Source organism: Dama dama, chromosome 19 (assembly GCF_033118175.1).
Source record: "Dama dama isolate Ldn47 chromosome 19, ASM3311817v1, whole genome shotgun sequence".
NCBI classification, from domain to species: Eukaryota; Metazoa; Chordata; class Mammalia; order Artiodactyla; family Cervidae; genus Dama; species Dama dama.
This window is the reverse complement of record NC_083699.1, coordinates 78,348,806-78,374,883: the sequence shown is the minus strand read 5'-3', so window position 1 is coordinate 78,374,883 and position 26,078 is coordinate 78,348,806. Positions and strand designations below refer to the sequence as shown.

Here is a 26,078-nt window from a genome sequence, read left to right as displayed (position 1 = left end):
TATTGTATACTGCTACCCATGAGAAAGGTTATGTACTGAAATACTGACAGTGATTATTCTAAATGGTAAGATTATGGAAGTTTTCAATATTATCTGCTATTAACTACTGTCTAATTTTTTTGGCAAACAATATTACATATCTTTTTTTAATAAAAAAAGAAAGCCACTACTACAATTAGGATGGTTTATACATGCCAGTAACAACAGGGCAAAGAACATGAAAAAGATTAATATATCATGCACTTGTGTTTGAACTTCATAGTAACCACTAGCAAGCACAGATAAGCCTTCTGATGTATAAAAACTTACTACCACACAAGTAAATTTTCTGATATATTTGGTAGGTGATAAATACAGGTGGGCCCCTATTATCAGAACAATGGGGCTTTCATTGAAGACCAGAGCTTCACTCTCACAATGAACAATCCCATAATGGTTTTTTAAGACAGATATGCTCACCAACTACTTACTATAAATGGTCTTATTTGCTGTGATATTGTCTATAAGTTCATAACAAACTTTAAAATTTTAAAACCTGTGGAACGTAGTGGTGATTTGAATTAATTTTTAACCTATAAAGTCCTCTAGAGAACAATATACTCATTGTCAAAAAATAAATAGGCAAACCAAAGATTTTCCTCCAATATTCAAAGTAAAACACAATCCCAATTTTAGTTGTCATGCTTAAAAAACAAGTTTGCAGTCTCTGTTCTTTAAAAATATTGACCACAGGAGTTAAGAAAAGTCACTTTTATCACAGAACTTCACACCAAATCTATTTATAGGCCACTCAACATATAGCCTGGGTAAATTCACATATGAAAATGAAACCACTTTCCTTGTTTTAATCAAACTCAAATCAGAGGCACCAACATGCCTTAAAAGGCATTATAAATCATTACCTAATTACTAACAAAACGTAATTTCTAAAAAGTGACTGAATGTTACCATTCTTGGAACTAATGGATCTAAGGCAACTACACATACAGAGAGACCACCTGGAAGAGCATATGCATCAAGGTAACCAAGTATCTTTTATTTTATTTTATTTTTTTTTTCCTCCCGACCCCTCCACCCGCCCTCCCTCCGCCCTCCCTCCGCCCCTCGCCGCTCCTCCCTCCGTCTCTGGGCGGAGGTGGGCGGCGGGGCCAAAGTATCTTTTAATTTCAATCAATGATCCTCACCTACCTCCAACATTCTGAATCAAACAAAATCTTAAGCAGTGGGGCCTAGCAATCTGTGTTTTAAACAAAGCCTCCAAGTGACTCTCATACGCATTAAATAAAACTACTACTCCGGACCCAACAACCAACTTACAAGAAACACAAAGATGTTAATCTACACAAGGATGCAAATGGTACCCAAACTGTGGAAACTCTATAAACCCAATTTCCTCAACAAAGAAACTGCAAAAAAATTGGACAAGATGGTGCAACTTGTTGTAAAATTCATTTAATGTATAGCAACCAATTGTAAGGTACTGACTTTGGTTCCTAATTCACACAAATTACATAAAATAATGCTATTTATGAAAGAGTTGTGTGCGACTCTTTGCGACCCCACAGACGATATAGTCCATGGAATTCTCCAGGCCAGAACACCACAGTAGGTAGCCTTTCCCTTCTCCAGGGATCTTACCAACCAGGGATTGAACCCAGGTCTCCCACAATGCATGCAGATTCTTTACCAGCTGAGCCACCAGGGAAGCCTATTTATGAAACTTTCTGAAATTTGAACATCAACAAACAAGTGTGATGATAATGTTTTTGGTTGTGTTTTTAATAAAACACAGTAGATATACTGAAGCATTTACAGATGAAATGATATGAAATCTAGCATTTGCTTTAGGTACAAGGTGAAATAGATGAAGAAGAACTGGCCAGGGCTGATGGACACATAAAAGATCATCGTACTATTTTGTCTACCATCTATACAGTTCAAAATTACTGTCCACAATAAACAAAAAATATAGTTCAGCTAATTTAATCAACTTATCAAAATCCACAAATTTTAAAGGAGAAAAATTATTAACCTGTCACCATGAGTATATAATTGCCACTCACTCAGTTCAACTGTAAACCTAAAGGAAACAGTAAGTCATTCCAGTAAAGCTCTTAACTACACTAGGTATCTATTACATCACCCTTCCAAGATGCATGGAACTCTGATTGATTGTATTTTCCTGATTACTAAATTTAAAATAGATCATGTAATTACTAAACATCTTACTATTTCTCATCTCCAAAGATAATGACCATTTAAAGGAAAAGGAGACAGTACACCGATGTGCACACTAAAGGGGGTTTTACCTGTAAAGATGTAATTGACCCCGTGTGGCCTTGGAGCACAGCAACTGGAGCACAGGTTCTCAGGCACCACACTCTAATTATTTTATCACAGCTCCCTGCAGCAATCATTGTATTCTCATAGTTTACTGCCATATCTGAAATTTCTGCAGAGTGACCTCTTAATGTGGACAATAGGCGGCCATTGTGTGTTGACCAAATCTTCACCAAACAGTCATCTGAACCCTAAGAAAAAATATACCCCAAGATAAAATGTTAATACAGTAAGTCTTATATTTCATTAAAAAAAATACCATTCACTTGTCACACAAATTAAATGTCTGTATCTCCTCCTCTCTTTCCAACTACAGAATACTCTGGAAAAAAAAAAAAAAGAATACTCTTCAAATTATGAATCTGATGGCCAAGAACACTTACAATGTTTTTTTCCTTCAAATCAAATAATAAAAAAGATACATTCTTGAAGTTTTCATTTCTATGACTTAGACCTATTATAAATACTATTTTCTCCAAATTCTCTGCCATATAATAAGTCCAACCAAAAGTCCAAGGCTCACCCATTTCAGTTAACAAAGCTAAATGTTTGTTTCATTCACATTAAGTTAAATAACTTGGTAAGTATTAGTTAGGACACAAGTTGCATAAGTGGCAATTTCAAAAACAAAAAACAATGGGACTAAAGCCCTCATTTTAAATAACTAAGCAATAGAGTCTCAAATTTATAGTACCATCCAGTATCCATCCATCCAGAAAATATCTGAATATCAACTGTGAATCTCAACAATGGAAAAATGAAATCTAAACTTCTTAGCCATCCTAACTTTCCCTTAAAACACTGAAATGTTAAGTTAAACTCCAAAAATTTACATGTAGCTTTATAATAATTATAAAATAATCTTTCAGTGTTAATCAATTTCCCCAGATCACGAGTAATCAATGTGAATAAGAATCATCTGTAGACATTTGGATTTTGAGGGGAGAGGGTCTTTCTGATTAAGGTAGGGGGATTTTTTGGATTGTTTTTGTTTAATACACACGAGAACCTAATTCAGTAGGTCTAGAATGAGCTGGAGGTAATCCACAAACACCATACAAGGCCTGATTATTTGCTTCAGAATCACAGGGGATACTTAATAAAAATGCAAATAAAAATACAAAAATGCACGGACCCCACACCAGACCAAGTCAAAATTTCTGAGAAAGGGAAGAGACAGGTTTAATTAAGCTTTCCTAGATAATCGTGAGGCACACTAAAGTACTCCAGATGATACCAAATTGACTTTAAAATGGTAACTCACTGTAAAGATTCTATGTCCTGTCCTATCAAATGCTACACAGTAAACAGCAGACAGATGTCCAAGAATCCTCCTGTGCATTTTTATGTGCTGATACATAGCTCCTGGAAATGCTGTGCTAAAAGTGGAACACCCTGTGAGTTGTTTTCCTCGATGGATCTCCACTAGGAAATAAAAACACGAAAATGATTAAGGGGAAGCCAGTATGTGAGAAGCTAAGAAAAACTCCACAACAATTTCTAGAGGGCCACAAAAATTAACACTTGAGAAATCCTAACGATGAAGTTTCTTCCCAATTCTGTTCTACCATAAGCACTAGTACAGATTTATTAAATAAGATTGTTTTTCATTACCTTTTATTACTCTTAGTAATAATTTTAGGAAAGAAATTATCTGAAACATTACCAGCACCTTCTTTAAAGTTTTAATACAGCAGTTACAAAGTTGGTCAAGAAATTAAAAAATTATCTTGGGCAACTGAAAAGTCAACCTCACTTACCAAGATTTGGTGGGGAACCATAATTCACCGGCATTTCAGGAGGTCTTCCTCTGTGAAGAGCAGCAAAGGCAGAGCCCTTCCAAACTGTGTGCCTGCAGTCTTTAAAATGAATTTTAGATACACATAAAATCTTGAAAGTTAACCCCAAGAAAGATTTTATAGAATACTTACGTATATTGTAATAAACTGTTTATTAAAAGGTTTACCAACTAATATACTTTAACAGAAAAGCCCTAGAGGTTTATTAGACTATTTCTGAAAGAAAAAAAAAATTTAAGACATCTCAGATACAATAACAACAACTAACATTTGTGTAGCACTTTACAATTTACAAAGTGCTTTCCACATACATCATCTCATTGAATCCTCACAACAACCCTGTGAGGTAGGTGTTATCGCCAATTTACAAGTGAGGTAACTGAGGCTCAAAGGTTCCAGGACCTTTAAAGAGATCCGCTGCAAATGACTTGTCAAGATGGACCATAAAACCAGATCTTTTGATTCCAAGTCCTACTCAATGCCAAATGGATTTTTATTTTTCATCACAGAATTACACCATACAATCATTAGTGATAAATGTCTTAATCGCAACTGATCCAATTTTCCCAAAATGGATGTTTCTGTAAGGAAAATTTTATTTTTTTTCATTTATATGAAAATCCTTGACTTAACTATTTAAATGCTACTGAGTTTAAAATTAATGCTGGTCAATATTACCATGACTTTAATCTCCTTAGTATTGACAAATGGCTTTCCTCTTGTTTTAGGATCAGAGACAATCCTTTACACAAGAGCACATGTAGGACCTGTGAGTCTGGACACTTAATTGTGAAGTCCTATCCCTCTTAGCAAATATACAAAGAAAACTGTCTAACCCCCTCTAGAGGAGATAGCAGCAGAGCACAGAGTATGCTGTGCTAGAAACTAGCTTCTGCACAACTGAAGGAGGAAGGGAAGAAAGGCATTATACAAACCTCCACTGAGCCTCGGGTGCCCCAAACTAACAGGCATATCATGTTTTACAGGAATGAATTCATCACCACTATCATTATCAGTTACAAGGCATCCTCTCGTGTCACTAGTACAAACAAACAGAGAAATATAGTCCCTACCCTAGGACAGCTTGCTGAAGAGCTTCTTCTACAGTCTGCCAGTTCTAAAGCAGTGCTCGTCACAAAACAACATTGAGCTTGACACAAGTAAAGAAAACAGAAGAAAACAGGCTACCCAAGCAACTACTATATAACAACCTAAAACAGAATAATTACAAGGTGAGTAGAACACAGAAAAAGGAGGAATATGAACAGTTTCCTGATTCGAGCCACAGTGTGGCGTGACTAGGTAGAGCACTGAGAAACAACTAACGCTGACAAACCAGTCTGGCATGGAACCAAGAGGAAGGGTTGTTCTTTCTCAGTCAGACTTTACACTGGTGGGGCATCTAAGAGGCAGCATCACAACAGCAACAGATCTTAAAAATCATCGTGAGGGATGAACGTGACGGATACTCAGGATCAGAAGAGCCAACATTCTTGCCCATTAGCAGTTAAGCCACGTTGTATACATAGATCGTATCACATACATATACTCAGTCTAAGTGATTTATACCAAGCTAACAGAAAAACAGCAATTCCAAACATTTTGCTACCACACAATTTTGCAAAAAATTAAAACTGGTGGAAAAAGAACCATGCAATTGTACATTTTTGGTGCTCATTTTCAAAATGCTACCAAATTTAGAAAATCACTTCCCCTTATAACAAAGGGCTTGCAGAATCTAAATATCAAATGAAATACTCTAGCATTTAAAGAGTTTATTAGACACATACAATTACATTCAGTGAAGTTATAAGTGAGCTACAAAATGGAAAATTAAGAACTCACATTGATAAAACCTCAAACACATCTCAGAATAAATTCAAGCATTTGAGCTTAACATCTATACCTTTATCATTTTTTAAAATGCAGAAGGACCCATTAAACACTGACGTAATAGAATTCAATGCCTAGGCTAAATGCAGAGAATTTTATAGTCCACAGCATGGTTTTTAGTTACATATCACCTTTCTTCCACAATGCTTACATTACTTCACAATTATAGTAATTATTAAGCTAGTAATACAAAGCAGAACACTTCTTCAAATTAAGGTACCTTTTGCTGTACGTAGCAAAGACTGCCTTCCTGCCCCAAGTAAAGAAGTGACTCTTGAAATGCTGGGTGGGATCTCTTTATCCAGCATGGGACCGATGCGTTGGCAGATTTGCAACAGATGGTCAGGAGCCACATGCTTATTGGATAAGACCTGATTGGAGAGCAAGTTTTGAAAACAACATTTTTTACAAGAGTTTCAAAAAAACAAATACTTAGGGACAAGTTTGACAAAACATGTGAGAAACATATACAAAGAAAACCACAAAATGCTGCTGTGAGAAATTAAAAAACAAAATAAGCAGTAACTTAATCTACAGATTCAAAGCCATCCCAACCAAAATCCCAGTAGGCTTTTTTTCGTTGTTAGAAACTGAAAATTTTATTCTAAAATGTATATGCAAACAGCTTAGAAAAGCCAAAGCAGCTTTGAAAAAGAGCAAAGTTGAGGACTAACCACCTGATTTCAGGACCTGTTATATAAGAACAACTGATTTTTAGCAAAGGTGCAGAAAAGAAAAGATAAATCTTTTCAAACTTGGTGTCAAAACAAGGGAATATCCATTTGTCAAACTAACTATAATAATAATCAAAGTGTTAGTTGCTTAGTCATGTCCATCTCTTTGCGACCCATAGTTTGTAGCCACCAGGCTCCACTGTTCATGGAATTCTCCAAGCAAGAATACTGGAGTGGGTAGCCATTCCCTTCTCCAAGGGATCTTCCCAAACCAGGGATCAAACCCGGGTCTTCGCATTGCAGGCAGATTCTTTACCATCTGAGCCACCAGGTAATTAACTTTAATATGTACATAACACCATAAACAAAAATTATCTCAAGACATATCATAGATGTATCATCTAAAACTGTAAAATCTATAAAAGAAAACTTTACAGAGAAAAATCTTTATGACCTGACATTAAGCAAAGATTTCGAAAATGACACCAAAATCAAAATCCACAAAAGAACAGATAGATAAAGTATACTTCACCAAAACAACTTCTGGTTTTTCAACAGGTATTGTTAAGAGGATGAAAAGACAACCACAGGCTGAAAGAAAATATTTGCAAAGTATGTATCTGATAAAGGACTCATATCCAGAATATATAAAGAACTATCAAGACAAGAAAATTTTAAAAACCTAATGTTTAAGAATGGTTTGACTATATACCTCACCAAAGAAGATATACAGATGGCAAACAAACACATGAAAAGATGCTCAACATCACTGGTAATAGATGAAATACAAATTAAAACCATAATGAGATATATCACATCTACTAAAAAAGCTAAAATTTTAAAAACTGACCAGACCAAGATCACAAGAATGTAGAGAAACTGCTGGTGGAAAGGGAAAATAATACAATCACTTTGGAAAACAGTAGGGTAGTGTCTTTAATATGACACATACATAACCATTTTATCCAGCTATAATACTCGTAGATGTTTACACAAGAAAAAAGGAAGCATATGTTCACATAAAGGTTTGCACATGAATGTTCTTGAACAGCTTTCTTCTCAAGAGCCCCAAGTGAACACAATTCAAATGTCCATTAACAGGTGAATGACTAGACACATTACTGTGTCTGTACAATGGAATACTACTCAGCAATAAGGAAATTTAGTAACACAAATTAATGGATGAATCTCAAAATAACTGTGGAAAGAATCCAGAAAAAGAGCACAGGCTGTATAATTTCATTTATATAAAACTCCAGAAAATACAAATTAACTTATAGTTACAGAAAGCAGGTCACAGGTTACTGGGGGTTGGGAGAGAAACAGAAGCAATTATGAAGAGGAAACCTTTAAGTTTAAGAGGTATGTTCACTATCTTCACTGTGGTGATGGGTTCATGGGTGTAACACATCTAAATCTATCACTCAAACACTTTATATGCAGTTTACTCTGTCAATTATATCTAAAAAAAAAAAAAAAAATACCTAATGTTACCTGATATGATTTGGCATAAATTTTAACACTTCATCCCAAGGGCTCCTCAATCATGTTGCTACCAGCATTGAGGAAGTTCTGACAAAACATCACTGTCAGGATTGTCCCCACATTCAAGACACACAGTATCTCTGCTCCCTTCCATTAATGCCAAAAATATTCCCCATGCCATTCTGACACCAACAATGCTCCACATTATTTCCAAACTCCTTGAGAAACACCACTCCAAAAAAAAATTGAAACCAAGTTCTATTAATAAATCTCTTTTGGCTCTGAATCATGAATTCAAACGTAAAATAAACTTGGATTCAAAATAAAGTTTTTGGTTCATAAACCCTGGTGACATCTTCAATTTTCCAACCTGATTTAACGTTTCCCACCATAATAGATATTCCAAGGCAAAACTCAAAAGATATTATCAGAGCTCAGATAGACCTCAAAAAAGCATTCGATACACTTAGCCCTCTGCTGCGAAGTGTCAGTACGTAAAAGTTCAAGAACTGTTGCAGATATTAGCTCATCGTAAGAGTGGAAAGGAAGACAGAAGGAACTAGAAGGTAATTCCAACAGGATCAAGAAAATCAAAGATCTAAGACCTTGTCAGTAAAGAAAACCTGAAAACAAAAACCCTGTTAAAGCAATTGTACTGAGTGACCTGAACAACATAAGGATTAAATATCCTATGGGTTAAATATTTAAGATAAAATGACTGTGGGCAATGGCAACATGACCTCGATAAGGTGGAAAATCACACCTCTCTAATAGTTCTCTTTAAGGTTTCCACTATTTAGGTGGATGTGTGTGTTAGTCTCTCAGTCCCGTCCAGCTACTTGTGACCCCATGGTCTGCAGACCACCAGCCTCCTCTGTCCATGGGATTCTCCAGGCAAGAACACTGGAGTGGGTTGCCATTTCCTTCTCCAGGGGATCTTCCCGACCTAAGAATCAAACCCTGTCTTCTGCATCGCAAGCAGATTCTTTATCTTCTGAGCCACCAGGGTAGCCCATTTAGGTGCCAGAGAACTCTTAACTATATACACAACCAACTCTATTTGAGTTGAATGGAGACTTGTTTTTGAAGATCAGCTATCAAAGCTATGGATAAAAAAAAAATTCTCCGGAGAGAAAAGGTATGGATAGAAAATTTTAAACAGATTGTTTCCCAGTGGTAGAATCTTATTTTCTCTCAAGTGATATGGAAAGAGAGCTTTACAAACATGCAGTAAAAGACTGCCTGTGTTGAAGAAGCAATAAAACTGATCATTAAAATAATAGGCAAGTGGATCTAGATAAACTCCTTATAGGAATATGGACTCCATATGGCAGCTATTAATTCTCATGAAGAGAATTACAGATTCTCTGCATTTTTTCTGAGGATTCTAACGTAACCAAATCAAAATAATAATAATAATCAGAGATCTGGCATGGGGGGGACATCCTATTCTCATACAAAATAAGATGTATCTGAAAAATAATATGGTCCAATATAGACCAAAAAAAAAATAAACAGTCCTGAATTTTAAAAAATATATTGATAAAAATTAATATAATAAGTAATAAATAGGTAATTTTCCTTTAATATTTTCAAGTCCTAGACAGGAGCATGGGTAACAGTTTCTAACAAGAGCTTCAATCAGTAAATCAGTTATACAAGGTTCTCAGGAGTCAGGCCAGAAACCAAGTCCCTCCAATGGTCAAACAGCCAATCCCTTTACCATCTTGTTCATTGTAGCCATATTCAGCTTCAGGAAGTTTATCAGCCACAACCCTAGAATCACTGTGTCATTATCACCAAGTTCTGGTCATAGTGATCATGAGCCTCTTCAAGCCCTGGGTAGCAGTTACAGAAAGTGGGAGTAGAGTCTAGATAACCTAATTGGAAAATTATGGGGGAAAATAGCTTGTTCTGTAAAGTTTGGGATGCTGTAATCTAACCAGGACCTAAAATGAATATTCAATATCTTAAAGATCTATCTGTCTGACCATTACCTTTCCCTCAAAGTATCTTAAGCTACATCCAAAAATTCTGCAATGGAAAATGTATGAGTAAACTACCATAACTCCTGTAACAATGAAAATTACAGTACAACAATGAAACACAAGTGACAGGAAGCCCTGCCTTTCACACAAAATACAATATTTGGTGTCTTCCTTGCTTAAGAAATTCTCCTCAGCTTCTGATGACAGACCTTATTCTTTATTTAAAAAGTGCAAGTTTAGTATCAATGGCAGATTATTACCACAGAAGTAAGAGGAAAAAAGAGCTTAACAGTATAGACAAAAGGACCTACGCAGAGAAATGTTCTAGTGCTGGCGTGAGATCTTCATGTAAAAGCACTTCAGTGCGTTTTAACTACAGAAAGTTAACTAGCTCTAGCTTCTCAGAGCAGTGACTGCTTGCTTACCCAACAGCCATCACCTCCCCACTTCAGCATTACCTCACTTTTCCAGAGTCTTTCATAACCAAGAGACCACATGATCTAGTTCTGGCCAATGAAACTGAGAAGAAATCTCCTGAGGCAAGGGAACATTCCTGGAAAAATTCTCCTCCCTATAAAATAGTCACAGGAAGAAAGAATTCTTCCCTCCCAGCATTTCTAGGGTATGATGACAAGAACTGCAAAAAACCATCCAGCAACGTAAAAACTGAGAGTCTGAGGTAAAAAGACCAAAATGGCAAGGCTGCCGAAGAAGAAAGGCAAAGACTGACTCTAGTGACACCATTAGACCCCTACATCAATTCTATTTATAGACATGTAAGAAACCATTGTAGACCTTTATTGTTACTTAAGCCACTGCTTCTCAGCAAATATATTTGATAAGTCTATCGTGCCACATGCAATCTCACCAATCCTAACAGCATGTTTACCAATCCGAGTATCTGTAACAAAGTAATCCGCCAACCATCTCAATCAAGCCAGGCTTGCCTAGAAAATGCTATTAATGCTGACTGCTATGTTAAACAAGAGATACAGCCTTAGCTAACATTGTTATGCAATCTATTAATATCATTTTCATCCTCCCTTAGCAAAACAATGACCCCTCTTTCTAGACCATTTAAGCTTTTCCAAATTACAAACTACTCAGGAGAAAAAAAGTCTAACATTTTTGATATTGTCTGCTTGTTTGGGATTGAACCCTGGCCCTGAGAGTGAAAGTCCTAACCAGTGGACTGCCAGGGAATTCCCATAAGATACCTGATTTTCTTGATTAAGAGAGTTCTTTTGCTGTTTCTAGACCTATCATCAGATCATCTGACAAGAGTAAAATACAGAAAGCAAAATTCTCAGGGACTTTATCCATAAATCAACTGACTTCTGAAGCTTCTTGAAATTTGTGTGCATTAGTCTTGTCTGACTCTGTGCAACCCCATGAACTGTAGCCTGCCAGGCTCCTCTGTCCATGGGATTCTCCAGGCAAGAATACTGGAGTGAGTAGCCATGCCCTCCTCCAGGAGATCTTCCCAACCCAGGGATTGAACTAGCGTCTCTTAAGTCTCCTGCATTAGCAGGTGGGTTCTTTAATACTAGTGCCAGCACCATCTGGGAAGCCGCATTTTGAGATTTCTGCTGTATCAAATTAAGATAACAGAATTTTCTAAGCTGAGTATGACCAAAACATGGACTTATTAAAGTCTGAATCCTATATGGAACTTAATAAAGAGATAAATATCCACCCCCCCCCTCAAAAAAACTTCATTTTTAAAAATGTTTAACAAGATGGTATCACTGGGTTGGCCAAAAAGTTCGTTCGTTTTCACAGTTACAATGGCTTTCGTAGCACTTAGTTGTTTTAACTTCATTTGAAGTTAGATTGTCTTGTGACAACCGTCATATCAGCATACATTAAAAAAAAAAAAAACTTATTGAAATTGGTGAATTTTTGTGTAGCAATTTTAAAATTGAAGCTAGGGGAAAAAAGCAACATTTTGGGCATATTATGCTTTATTATTTCAAGAAAAGTAAAAACCCAACACAAAAGACTTGTGCAGTGTATGGAGAAGGTGCTGTGACTGATCCCAAACATGTCAAAAGTGGTTTGTGAAGTTTTGTGCTGGAGGTTTCTCACTGGATGATGCTCCATGGTCAGGCAGACCAGATAAAGTTGATAACAATCAAAGCGAGACATTGAGAATAGTTATACGATGAGGCAGTCAGCCAACATACTCAAAATATCCAAATCAAGACTTCCCCGGTAGCACAGTGGCTAAGAATCTGCCTGCCAATGCAGGGGACATGGCTTTGATCCCTGGTCCGGAAGATTTCACATGCTGCGGAACAAGTAAGCCCATGTGCCACAATTTCTGAGCCTGTGCTTTAGAGCCTCAACGACTGAGCCTGAGTGCCACAACTACTGAAGCCCGAGCACCTAGATCCTGTGCTCTGCAACAAGAAAAGCCACCGCAAGAAAAAGCCTGCATACCACAGTGAAGAACAGCCCCCACTCACCACAACTAGAGAAAATCCTCGAGTTAGCAATGAAAACCCAGTACAACCAAAATTAAATAAATAAAAAATTTAAATATCCAAATCAAGTGCTGAAAATCATTTGCACCCACTTGGTCATGTTCATTGCTTTGATATTTGGGTGCCACATAAGCTAAGCAAAGAAAACTTTCTTGACTGCATTTCTGCATGTGAATCTCTACTTAAACATAATGAAAACAGTTGTTTTTTAAAGCAAATTGTGACAAGCGATGAAAAGTGACTATTTTGCAATCATGTGAAATGGAAGAGATTATGGGGTAAGCAAAATGAACCACCACCAACCATATCAAAGGCTGCTCTTCATCCAAAGAAAGTGATGCTGTGTACATGGTGAGACTGGAAGGGAGTCCTCTATTACGAGCTCCTTCCAGAAAACCTAATGATTAGTTCTGATTAGACCAACTGAAAGCAGTATTCATCGAAAAGCGTCTGGAATTAGACAACAAAAAAATGCATAATCTTCCATCACGATAACACAAGACCCATGTTTCTTTGATGACCAGACAAAAACTGTTACAGCTTGGCTAGGAAGCTCTGATTTATCTGCTATATTCAGACACTGCACCTTTGGATGGCCTTTTCAAAATTCTCTTATATGAAAAAAAATTCAATTCCCTGGAAGACTGTAAAAGGCCACTGGAATAATTCTTTGTTCAAAAAGATTAAAAAAAAAAAAATCGAGGAAGATGGAATTATGAAGTTGCCTGAAAAAAGGCAGAAGGTAGTGGAACAAAATGATGAACATGCTCAATAAAGTTCTCGGTTAAAATGAAAAACCGTCTCTTATTTTTACTTAAAAAACAAAGGAAATTTTTAGCCAACCCAACAAAAGAGAAGAGACCTGCACACTTTTTTTTTTTTGGCCACACAGCTTGTGGAATCTTAGTTTTCCAACCAGAGATCCAACCTGTGACCCTTGCAGTGGAAGCGCAGAGTCCTAATCACTGGATGACCAGGGAATTCCCAATACAGGTGCACTTTTAAACACATGAATTTTACAAAAGCTACAGCCTACAGAAGATATGAAATAATAAAAGTTCTTGGTCAAATAATTCCAGTCACATGTACATAGTAAAGACCATAGATTTCAACACTAAGGCAAAACATCTCCTAGTCAGTCTGAGCTCATTATTTCACCCAGAAGTCTGTACCTGTTTCAAATGATCAAAAGAAATGTACCTATTTCAAAGGATCAAAAGAAATAAAACTTATTCTTTTAGCTACATCTTTAAAACAAATTCATAAAATAACAATACAAACATAAATCAAGAGTTTACAGAGTCATATAAAAGAAATGTAGCTGATGCAGATTCAAAGGTTCAGCTGCTAAGCCCAGAAATGTATCAAATACTAGGTAAATGCAATTAAACCCTCACAACAGAAATAGTAATTCCCAAATAAAAAGCCAGAAAGGACCCATGGCTTCACAGCTATTGGTTAAGTTACAGTTCAGAGCCAATTCACTAGTATGTAATGATCACCTTCATGAAAACAGTACAGAATGTCACAGGAACAAAAAAAGATCATGGAGGAAAGTCAGAAAGAACTTAGAAAATAATGATGACTGCATTCTCTACAAAGAGAGATGACTCAGATGGTACTCATTAACTGACTGACAAACTGGAAAAGGCTAGACTCAAATATATTAACCAAATGCTAAAATATACTCTACATAAAGACATTAAAAAAGAAATTATAAATGGCATAGGAAAAAATATAAATGAATAGATATACAATATTGCCTTTATAATTTTATTGTACAGAAAGGCCTTAAGGACAACCATAAAGGCAAAATAAAGATTAAGAGATGCAAAACATTAAAAATCTTGAACCATCAAAAAAAAGAAAAACCCCCAAAGAAAACTGAAAAGCAACCTGCAAACTGCAAAAAGGAATTCAGAACAAGTGACAGACTAAAGAATAACCTATATATATATGGAGAATACTTACAAAACAGTAAGATAGTAGTAGAAAATCAGATAAAAGATATAAAAAGGCAATTCAAAAAAGATGATTACCGACAGCCAATAAACTCACTTCCTTTAAAAAAAATCCTAGACATTTAACTACTTGGTCAGAGGTTATGCAGGTTTTCAAGGCTGACGGTGACCACACTTTCTTCTGATCTTCACGTAGCTGGCTCCTTTTCATCCTTCAGGTCAAATGTTATCCCATCAAAAAAAGCTTTCCCTCACCATTCCTTAAATATCAGGTATCTCCTTTCACCCTCCTTTCCCAATCCCCATCACCAGTCTGAATTTGTATTACAGTAACTGGTATGCTGCTCCTGGTCAGCTACACCCCAAGGGGCCAGCTCCATGAACATAGAAGCCTTGTCCATCTCCTCCAGACTGGTACCCCGGAACTGTGAACATGGCAGATACTTATTTATTGCATAAATGCACCACGCATTACTGAATGGTCAACACACAAAGCACAGCATACAGCCCAGATAAACGTAACCTCATCCAAGTTACTTGTCTCTTCCAAGTTCATTTCAAACAGGAAATCATGATACATATAAGGTAATAGGGTTGCTGAGAAAACTAAGAGAGAAAATACAAAGGTTAAAGCTTTTCTGTGCAATACTTGACAAAAAAATGCCTCAAACCTTAACCATGAATACTATTTGATCCATCAAATTAACAGAGATTAAAAAGGTTACGTGGGTATGAAATCAGTGTATTACTGCATACAGTAGTCGAAAGTTTAAAAAGGAAAAAACCTAAGGAGAACAAATCAAATATTATAAAAATGTAAACCATTTTGTGAAGTGAAAGTCACTCAGTCTTGTCTGATTTTGTGATCCCATGGACTATACAGTTCATGGAATTCTTCAGGCCAGAATACTGGAGTGGGTTGCCATTCCCTTCTCCAGGGGACCTTCCCAACCGAGGGATCGAACCCAGGTCTCCTGCATTGCAGGTGGACCCTTTATCAGCTGAGCCACCAGGGAAGTCAGTAAACCATTTTACTCAATGATTAAATTTCTAGAAATTTATTACAAGAGACAATTATGTACACAGACAAATAAATATAGACATATAGATCTCATTTTGATATTCACAGAATCACTAATAGAAAAACCTGGAAACCAACCAAATGTCCAAGAAGCAAATAGTTAGGTAAAATTTTCCAGAGAAATGGCAAGGAATTAATTTTTTTACCCCAGTTTTGTTAGATTATATGCATAAAGAAAAATAAACACTTCTCATTTTGGTAATTTTTTGCATTTTCTCTTTGCTTTTGCATTTTCTGAATATTCTACAATGAACGTAAGCAAGCTTTAACATTAGGCCTATTTTGAGCCACAGTTCACCCAGAAAAGCTAATGAACTGATTACATGCCAGTTTTTAAATACCTATAGCAAGGTCATTATCAATATCTTCAAATATTTACATAAAAATAAGGGCAAATTTTAAGGCTTTAAATTGAGGCCCTACCACAAGATCTTTCTCAGGCAAAGGTCTCTCCATCTAAAACCCGGCCAGCCTCACGTAAACCAATGATAATTTAACCAACTGATACCAGAAAAAAGGGGGTCAGGGACTCTCCAGATCCACAGGAAATACAGTTAACAGTTCTACCTCTACATCTAACTAGTTATGGGAAAGCTAGACAAAGTACTCACTAGGACTTCAGATTCCATATTAACAAAAATAACAAGAGGTAATAATGTATATTTACAGTGTACATGTCTAAGTATTTAAAAGTTTTGACTAATTCATTACATTAATAACAGCTAATACTTTACATAGTGATTATTATCTGACACTGTAGTAAGAACTTTGTATACACTAGCTTACTACACATCCCAACTAATTCTCACCTTAAATATGAGAACAACCTGGGACTTCCCTGGTGGTCCAAAGGTTAAGAATCCGCCTACCAATGCAGTGGACATGGGTTCGATCCCCGGTCTGGGAATGAATATTCCACATGCTTCCAAACAATGAAGCCTGTGCTCGACAACCACTGAGCCTGTGTGCCTAGAACTCATGTCCTGCAACAAGAGAAGCCACCTCAATCAGAAGTCCAAGCACCACACTAAAGCCCTCACTCAGCAAGACCCAGTGCAACCAAAAATAATTTTTTTAAAGCGAGAACGAGCTGGATTATCTTTAAAATAACTTTTATCAATACCTACCCTTCACAGAGCTAAGGAAACAAATCTAAATTAACTACACCCCAGAAACTGATAAGCCCTTCTGTGAACAGAAAACAAGACTTCAGCTGTTTTCATCCCTTGCAGACAGGCAGGAAGAACTGACACAGATGAGAAAAAGAAAAAATCTGCCAAACCTTTAAGCAACCACCTGCAGACTCGAACAAGTGATGAGAATGCTAAGGAGCTTCCTCAGAGTAAGTGGCACCCACTCCCATTCCCTTCCATAGGCCTTCACCAACTACACAGGATCAAAAACTGGACACAGGGCAGCTGGGAAAGAAACCTCCTAAGGTAAGGACAGTTCAAGGTAGAAAGCCAATGGCTGGACTGGAGAGCAAAGAGAATTCTTCATCAAACAAAAAGTTGGCAGCTGAACTATAAAACAGTACACGATCTTACAAAGTCTGGAAATCTGGCAACTGGGCCATAAAGTATGACCTCCCAAGAAACTCATTATGGCCCCCAAATTTCAAAATTGGCTGAAAAAGAAAGTCTTAATCCCACCCTCAAAACATGTGAGCCAGTTATTAAATGAATGCAATTAAAGTCACACAAAAGGTCAGAGATGATCGGATACAAATTAGATTGACCCAATCCCACACTAATAATTTGGGGGCTGCTGGAGGAGGGGGTGGTGAGAGGCACATCTTTTTTTTTTTTTTGACCACATCTGAAAGCATGTGGGATCTTAGTTCCCCAACCAGGAATCAAACTCCTGCCCCATGCAATGGAAACACAGACTCTTAACCACTGGACCACCAGGAAAGTCCCAGTACCTTCTTTACGGAGACTAACTAAACTACTCTTTTAATGTAAAAAGGCCCAGTATACTTCAAAAGATGATGAAAAACACAGCAAAACAAAACATGAGACCCAGGGTCAAGAGAGGGAGTGGCCAACAGCAGCAGACCTAGAACTGGCTGATGTTGGAAAATGTTCAGCCATCATCTCCTCAAAATACTTACTCTGCCCGATGCTTCCATCCTTTCTACATGGGACTTTTAAGCTATTCATTGAACTACTTGATATCCTACAGGTTTAAGAAGCTCAGAGAACCTTCAAGTGCCCAAAAAACCCACCTAGGCACATGTGGTAGTCAGTTTCTGACACGGACTCCAATATTTCCACCTTCTGGTACTCACAGACTTTGTGAGTCCCCTCCCCATGAGTAGCTTATTTCTAACCAACAGAGCACTAACTGGGTAACATATCCATTACTAGGTTACAAAAGAGTGTGACTTCTGTCTTGCCTTCAGGCTACTGCCTTGTCAGCTTTCATCTTCTGACAATCCAAGTTGCTAGGCTGGAGAGATCAAGTTAGTATGGAGCTGAGGGCAGCCAAGAGCCAACCAGGAATCGAGTCAAGGCTCTCAGCCCAACAGTCCACTCCAGGGACTGTAGCCAGCCAAAAACCGTGTCAATGTGGAAGCAGCTCCTTCCACAGTCAAGCTTTCAGTGGAAAAGCCAGCTCTGGCCAACACTTTGAGTGCAACCTTGAGAGACTGAGACAGAGGATTCAGCTCAGTTGTGTCTGGACTTCTAACAAACTGTGAGACAGTAAATCTGTACGAATTCTCTGGTGGTCCAGTGGTTAAGACTCAGTGCTTCCAATGCAGGGGGCATGGGTTCCTTCCGTGGTCCGGCAAATAAGATCCCATATTCTGTGTGGCATGGCCAAATAGAAATTAATTAATTAGTGCTGTTTTAATTCAGTAAGTTTCAGATAATTTGTTATATAGTGATAATGACTATGGTATATCACATAAACCTTTTGAAAATTAAAGACAAAATTAAAATCTTGAAAAACAGCCAGAGGGGAAAACATTATATTGGGACTTCCCTGGTGATCCAGTGATTAAGAATTCACCTTACAATGGAGGGGACACAGGCTCAAATGCCTCAAAGCAACTAGGCCCAGCTGTCACTACTAAGGCTCAACACAGCCAAATTAATTAATTAAACACACACACATCTTAAAAGAAGAAACAGTAAGACTGCTGGCTTTTCAATACTAATGTGCTGAAAAGAAAAAAAAAAAAAACAGAACCAACCAACCAGAATTTCACAGCTTTAAAAAAAAAAATGTATTTAATAAAATCAAAACAAGTTTTCAAACCAAAAAGGAAAACTAAAATCATTGTCAACAAACTTTCATTAAAAGAAATATCAAAATAAGTTGTGGAGAACAAGGAAAAAAGTAGCACAGCCAAGACTAAGTGGCTCAGACAGCAACACCACTACCATGATTCGGGACTAAGCTAGAGAGACTGCCATTCTCCATCCTACTTTGTGGTCATCCATAAGGGTAAAAACCGGGTATCCTTAGCCCATGTATTAGAGCTCACATAGACTGTATTTTGTTATTTCACAAGACACTACAAATATAAACTAGGTGAAGGGGAAGTCTACACATTATGACTTAACTGTCCCATCAGTGTTATTACTCATAAATACTACTGATTACTACTGTGTGCCCAGCACAGCAAAATCATTTTTTCAGTATGTTTACAACACTTTTTATTGTTATACAGATTAAAGAACTGAGGAAGAGATTAAATAATCTGCCTGAGATTACATGTGTCAGCGCTATGATTTTTCCAGTAGTCACGTATGGATGTGAGAGTTGGACCACAAAGAAAGCTGAGCACTGAAGAATTAATGCTTTCGAATTGTGGTGCTGAAGAAGACTCTAATTTAGAATCCCTCGGACTGCAAGGAGATCAAGCCAGTCAATCCTAAAGGAAATCAACCCTGAACATTTATTGGAAGGACTGGTGCTGAAGCTGAAGCTCCAATACTTTGGCCACTGATGCAAAGAGCTTACTGATTGGAAAAGATCACGATGCCGGCAAAGATTGAGGGCAAGAGGAAAAGCAGACAACAGAGGATGAGATGGTTGGATAGCATCACTCACTCAGTGGACAAGAACTTGAGCAAACTCCAGAAGACACTGGAGCACAGGGAAGCCTGGCATGTTGCAGTTCATCGGGTCTCAAAGAGTCAGACACGACTTAGCAAATGAACAAGAAAATGTAGTAGCAACTAGAAAGGCAGGATTACAGCCCAAATTTCTAACTTAACACTGTCCTATTGCTAGACTGCAGCCTCTTATCACACTGCTATGATCATTAAGTGTTCCCAAGTGGTATCAATGAAATGCCTACAGAAGGACAGATCTCTACAGTCAAGTACAAAGAAAATGCAGAATCCATATGGAGAGAAAAAAAAAGGCTGCACTCAGGATAAAGGGTCTTTAGAAACCACAATGAACAACAAAAATGGTATTGTGACTAGTTGCAATACAGATTTGGAATACACAGTTGTATCATTTTAGTTATTCATTTTTTGGCTGTTTGGCACAGCATACAGGATCTCAATTCCCTGACCAGGGATGGAACCCCTGACCCCTGCAGTGGAAGCACAGAGTCTTAACCACTGCCAGGGAAGTCCTGGGAGTTTTGTTTCAAATGAGTAAATAGCCTTGCTATTAAAAAAAGAAGGTTCAACTTTAGACTCTATCAATAGAATCTACCTGGCGGAGCACCCGAATCTCACATCTTGGGTTAGAATTTTCTATCATAACCTGAGTCCTCAATCCAGTAAGAAGCTCAAGATGGTTATACCACTCTCCCCTTAATTTGGAGAGTGAATTCGTAAACTGAGGAAGGTTGACAAATAAGTAGAAGTGAAGAAAAGCAGCAGAGAAATATTTGTACAAGTCACAGTTATTCTGATATACTAACAAATGTTGCACTTACTAAACTATTTTTAATGTTTGAAAGAGTAAAAAATAATCTACTTGATAAACTTAAAATATATTTACAACACTTAAAATTCTTAGAAAGATTATGCTTAGATCTAAATGTGCCATATAGAGGCTTCTACAGATTAAATCCATCATTGTAAATATAGTGTGGAAACCCCTAAGGAAATTTAATTAAGTGGTGTTAATACTTTTTAAGTCGTGTTAAATATTTTAAGATTAAACTCCCATGACAAATCAAACACTAATCAAAATGTAGAAATAAATATACTGGTTTCTACATATTACTAGATTTATTAGATTTGTAAGTGAACTTAAAGGTTTAAGAAAAATGACTACTTACAATTCTAATAAACCAAATACTGATTTCAATACAAATCACTCTGAAGTGTTCTCCTTACACAAAAGGTCTATTCAAACATGATCAAACAAATAAAAAAAAGTTAATGACAATAACCCCCCTCATGATAGTCTACAATTTAAGAATCTTGATTTTTTCTCTGCTCAAGGAAGAGACTGGCCTACAAAAAATGATCTATCATGTCACTCAATTACAAAGTATATCAAATCTCTCTCCCCTTTTCAAATATACCCCTCCTTTACAAACCTTTCCAATTCTCATGCCTAATTCTATACTTCTATTTCATTCTTCCCCTTTCTTTACCACCTATAAATCATAAAAATTACATAAAAATTCACAGGCTCAACTGCTAATGCAGAGTTGGTATTGAGAGATAACTAGTTTCAATTTTCCTAAGAAAATACCAAAAGTATTCTTGCTTCCAAAGCACAGGCTGGACTAATAGCATAGTCACAAGCCTAAGATAAACTGCAGCTGTGCAGATAGCGATACTGGAATCACTTGAAAGGCTTTAAAATAATAGTGATGTTCAGTCCCACCACAAACATTCCGATTTAAGTGGTCTGGGGCACAGCCTGGGCAGATTTTATAAAGCTTTCCAGATGGTTCTGATCCAAGAATCAGAACTACTGAGAAAAAGGAATTAACAACATACAGAAACAAACAACATTATAAGGAATCAGACAAAACCAAAATGTGAATATTCTACAGAATAACTCAAGTCTCTTCAGTAAATCTACAGCACAGGGGGAAAAAAAAAAACTATACAAGATAGAAAGATTTAAGATTATTTCAGTGTGATGCATGAACCCTGTATGAAGCCCAATTCAAGGCAAATATTGAAAAATATAGCAAACTGGTAATGAATTTATGATATGGAGACCCCGTACACTGTTCTCATTTGTGTATATTTGAATGTGTCCCTGCTAAGTCGCTTCAATCATGTCTGACTCTTTCCCAACCATAAGGACCATAGCCTGCCAGGCTCCTCTGTCTGTGGGATTCTCCAGGCAAGAATACTGGAGCAGGAGGACATGCGCTCCTCCAGGGGATCTTCCTGACCCAGGGTTCAAACCCACACTGGCAGGAGGGTTCTTCACCACTAGTGCCACCTGGAATACTTCTTAAAAAATATTTTTAAAAAGAAAAAGTGTTTGGAGAACTAGAAGCTACTCACATACCCTTGACAAAAGAATAATTCTCTACACAGAAAGCTTACTGTCTACCACTTAGTGCTGGGAAAGGAGGCAGAGGGAAGGTAAAGGAGGCAGAGGATCCTCACAAGACAAATCATCCAGGCAATGAGAAAACGTATGTCACAGCCACATCACAGGGATACATCACAGAGCAAGATTCCCAATAATTTAAAGCAAGAATTTTATTTTTTTGGCCACACTGTGCAGTATATGAAGGATCTCAGTTGAAGCACAGAGTTTTAACCACTGGACCACCAGGGAAGTCCTTAAGGCAGAATTTTAAGTTTTAAGCAGTACTAACAGGAAAAGCCAAAAAATATATAAATCTATTTTTAATGTAACTTTCCCAGTAGTTATAGCATCATGATTATTTCAAAATGTAACAATTTTATCCTCAGTAACATAGTTGCACGTCTTATCAATAATGCTTTGATGGGGAGAGGCGGTGGGAGAGGGTTGGATTAGAAGTTTGGGGTTAGCAGATGCAAACTGGTACATATACAATGGATAAAAAAGGTTCTACTGTATAGCACAGGGAACTATCTATATTCTGCAATAAGCCATAATGGAAAAGAAAATGAAAAGGAATGTATATATGTGTGTAACCGAGTCACTTTGCCGTACAGCAGTAATTAACACATTGTAATTCAACTATACTTCAATAAAAAAGATTTTCAAAACTAATGCTTTTCTAAAAAAAAAAAATTATGCTTTTCTGCTTCATGGACACAGTTTGCACCTAGTAACAGGAGTAAAACATCCTTTAAATATTCCCTTAACGTTCAAAATGTCAAATTCAAGAAACCATTAAAAACTCTGCGATGATGAAGAATTTATACAACTCCCTTTCTTGAAAATAAGAGTTCGCTTCAAAAAACTCTAGGAAGGGAAACAGTAAAACTGGCAATTAAAACAGAATCTTTCGTTACATTCACCCAGCTTTAAGTGTCACCACTTAACTGTTCAGTATCTACTAAGCATAAAGACTCACAAACACGGAGAATAGACTTGTGGTTGCCAAAGAGGAGGTGGGAGTCGGGGAAGGACAGACGGGGAATTCGGAATTCACAGGCGCAAACTGTTATATCTAGGATGGATAAACAAGGTACTTCTGTACAGCACAGGGAACTATAGTTAATATCCTGTGACAAACCATAATGGAAAAGAATATGAAAAAGAATGTAAGCATGTGTAACAATCACTTTGCTGTACAGCAGAAATTATCACAACACTGTAAATTATGTTCTAAATTAACTAGACTTCAACAAAGGTTTAAAAAAAACTTGTCATATATAGATAACAAATCCTTCCATTTCTGTTCTTTTATATAATTTAAGAATGGTGATGTTATTCTATATTAACACCTACTTCTACTTGCAGTTGTTAGAACTGCGATCAAAGATCACTCAACTCTTTTTCTCTCAGCTGTTTTGCATGTACAAGACGCTGAATATGCAACTAAAGAAAATCCTTTGTCCTAATACACAAGTCGGAAAAAACTTTTCCTGAAAAATGTTTTATTTCACTAAGGACTAACAAGTGGCTCAAACCAAATCACATACTGTGAGAGGAACTAAAAAAGATGACAAAGTACAACGAAAAGAGAACTGTAATCCATGTTATTGGTGCTCCAGCAAGACAAACTGCATCGTTAGGGCCCACATTCAGTTACATACAGCAAAGAGCAATATTAAAAATTGATCAAAGTAAGTTTCCTAAGGCACTCAACAAGTGTAGCACAGTTTAGCGCGGCACAAGTACTGAAGGAGTGGCAGAGTCTCACAGCAGCAAGATTTTTATTACTCTGCTGAGGGAAAAGAAAAGAAAAATGTTCCGAGAAAGGAACATCTCTCCACCTTTCAGACACGGGTGCTTCTATTCCTAGGAACAAGTGGTTGGAGGATCTGGGAGGGGCAAATGGAGGAAGACCAATCAGAGGTCGAGTTACAAGTCGGGATCCGAAGAAACACAGATGAGAGCAGCTCGCTGACTGGCTGGCGCGCCCCCGCTCTCACCAGACGCACCGCACCTGGGGACCCACCCGGCCACAAACCGCGGCACAGGGTCGCCCCCACCTACCCCCGCCGCCCCCGGGGCCGTTTCCTGCCCAAACCAACCAGCCACCCCAAAACAAAACAAAACCTACGGGGGGAAGTCCCGCCGTCCCCGTGGCTCCCCGGCCGCCTGCCCGCCCCCTCCGAGCGCCGCTCTGTCACTTCGCCCCTCCAGCAGGAGCCCCGAAAAGGGGGCGGGGGAGGGGGGCGGGCGCTGGGAAACATCGGGAAGGAAATGTCAAAAGTCTCACCAATTCCTCGTAGCTCCTGTTGTGCTCGTTGCCCTCCCAGTCCAACCTCTTCGGCAGCAACTGCAAAGACCCGAGATGCACACGACTGACCACCGCGCGGGGCTGGAGGGGTGGGGTGGGGGTGGGGGGGGCGGGGGGCGGCAGGGCAGGGGCGGGGGCGCCGGGGAGCCGATCGAGCGGCACCCGGGCAGGGCCGGCGGGGGACGCCGCCAAGCACAGACCTGGTACTGCTCCAGCTCCTGCACCAACACCTGCAGCCGAAAAGACACGCAGTTAGGGGGGCGGGGGCCGCACCCCGGTCCACCCGGCGCCCTCCTCCCGCGACCCCGGGCGGCGGCGGGGCCGGAGCTCCTGGAGCGCGGCCACCGCCCGCGGGCCCGCACTCACCTGGGCGGCTCTCCGACATGGGCCGGCCGATAGGTACCGGGCGATGAGGAAGTACAGCTCTGCGGGGAAACGGGGAGACCAGTCAGGAGACGGGGAGACCGTGGCGGCGGGGAAGGGGCCGGGGCCCGGGCGGGGGCGCCGGGGGAGGGCGCGGGCGTCGCGCGTCTTACCCGACTCGATGAGAGGCACCGGGCGTCGGGCGGGCGAAGGCTCCGCCATGGCCGGGCGGGGGCCGGGGCGGGAGCTGGCGAGCAAAGCGTGTAGGCCGCGCCGAGGCCTGACCGGGCCGGCGTCCCTCTACCTCAGGCGCGCCGCCGCTGCTGCCGCCGCCATGCCGTGCGCGCCGCCAGCGCTGACGCCTCCGCGAAGTAGTGCCCCGCGGGAGAAAAAGTAGTTCCTCCGTGGGAGCCACCTGCGACACGGGACGAACGACGTTTGGGCCCCGCCCGGAAGAGTGAGCCTCGCCTCCTTCTCTGGCTCAGGGGACGCAGAGAGGAGGCTGTATGCGCCAGGAGTCGGGCCCCGGGGATGCGGCGGGTGGGGGAGGGGAGCGCGCGTGGCTTGGATCCCTACGCGCGGTGAAGCGGCAGCCGGCCATTGTGAGGCGGCGGCCGGGCTGCGCGGCCGGGCTGGCGCCGGGGGCGGAGGTCGGGCGGGGGCAGCGGCGGGGCTAGGGTGGGGGTGGGGACAGGTTCCCGCTTTGCCAGCCAGAACCGAGCCGCGAGACGCGGGGCCGCAGGGGCCCAGGAGGCGTGGCGGAGTCTCCGGCTTCGGGCTGTCAGAAGAACATCACAGACGGTCAACTGGGGCCAGTGCGTTTGCCCCCCACGAAAGAACGCTGGCTTTGAGGACGCGAAACCCTTAAAACTGAAAATCGTACCAGCTGCAAAGAGTAGAACACCGGCCCGAGAAGCTTTGCCCGGAGACGGGAGGAGGAATGCGGGGAAGGGGGGCGGCCTCGGACACTAACCCTCTGCGGTTCGGAGGGTACTGCAAATGTTACGGAGACTCCACGTTGCTAGAGTGCAGTTGGAAGAAGAATCGTGAGACCCCGTCGCAGTTCTGGGGAAACCCAGAAGGGTGAAAGAAAACGCACTACATCGCAGAGGATGTCGACCTGGCTAGTTGAGGAAGGCAGTCCAGGCCGGCGATGACTTAGCCGGATAGGAAGCGGGGTGGGAGGAAGCGAGCCAAAGATACGCAGCGGCCCA

At 39.5% G+C, this 26,078-nt stretch overlaps 1 protein-coding gene across 1 annotated transcript in view; it reads right to left on the bottom strand.

The window, feature by feature from the left end:
• BRWD1 (bromodomain and WD repeat domain containing 1) overlaps nucleotides 1-25,353 on the bottom strand; it is a 123,563-nt gene extending 98,210 nt beyond the window's left edge. Inside the window, exons 1-8 of the mRNA XM_061167568.1 lie at nucleotides 25,038-25,353; nucleotides 24,868-24,926; nucleotides 24,702-24,731; nucleotides 24,481-24,540; nucleotides 6,253-6,403; nucleotides 4,101-4,199; nucleotides 3,605-3,765; nucleotides 2,310-2,531 (exon numbers count right to left, since the gene is read on the bottom strand). Of these exons, the coding sequence (XP_061023551.1) occupies nucleotides 2,310-2,531; nucleotides 3,605-3,765; nucleotides 4,101-4,199; nucleotides 6,253-6,403; nucleotides 24,481-24,540; nucleotides 24,702-24,731; nucleotides 24,868-24,926; nucleotides 25,038-25,086 (831 nt within the window). The 5' untranslated portion in view covers nucleotides 25,087-25,353. The remainder of the gene's footprint in view (nucleotides 1-2,309; nucleotides 2,532-3,604; nucleotides 3,766-4,100; nucleotides 4,200-6,252; nucleotides 6,404-24,480; nucleotides 24,541-24,701; nucleotides 24,732-24,867; nucleotides 24,927-25,037) is intronic.
• Nucleotides 25,354-26,078: the final 725 nt, after the last annotated feature.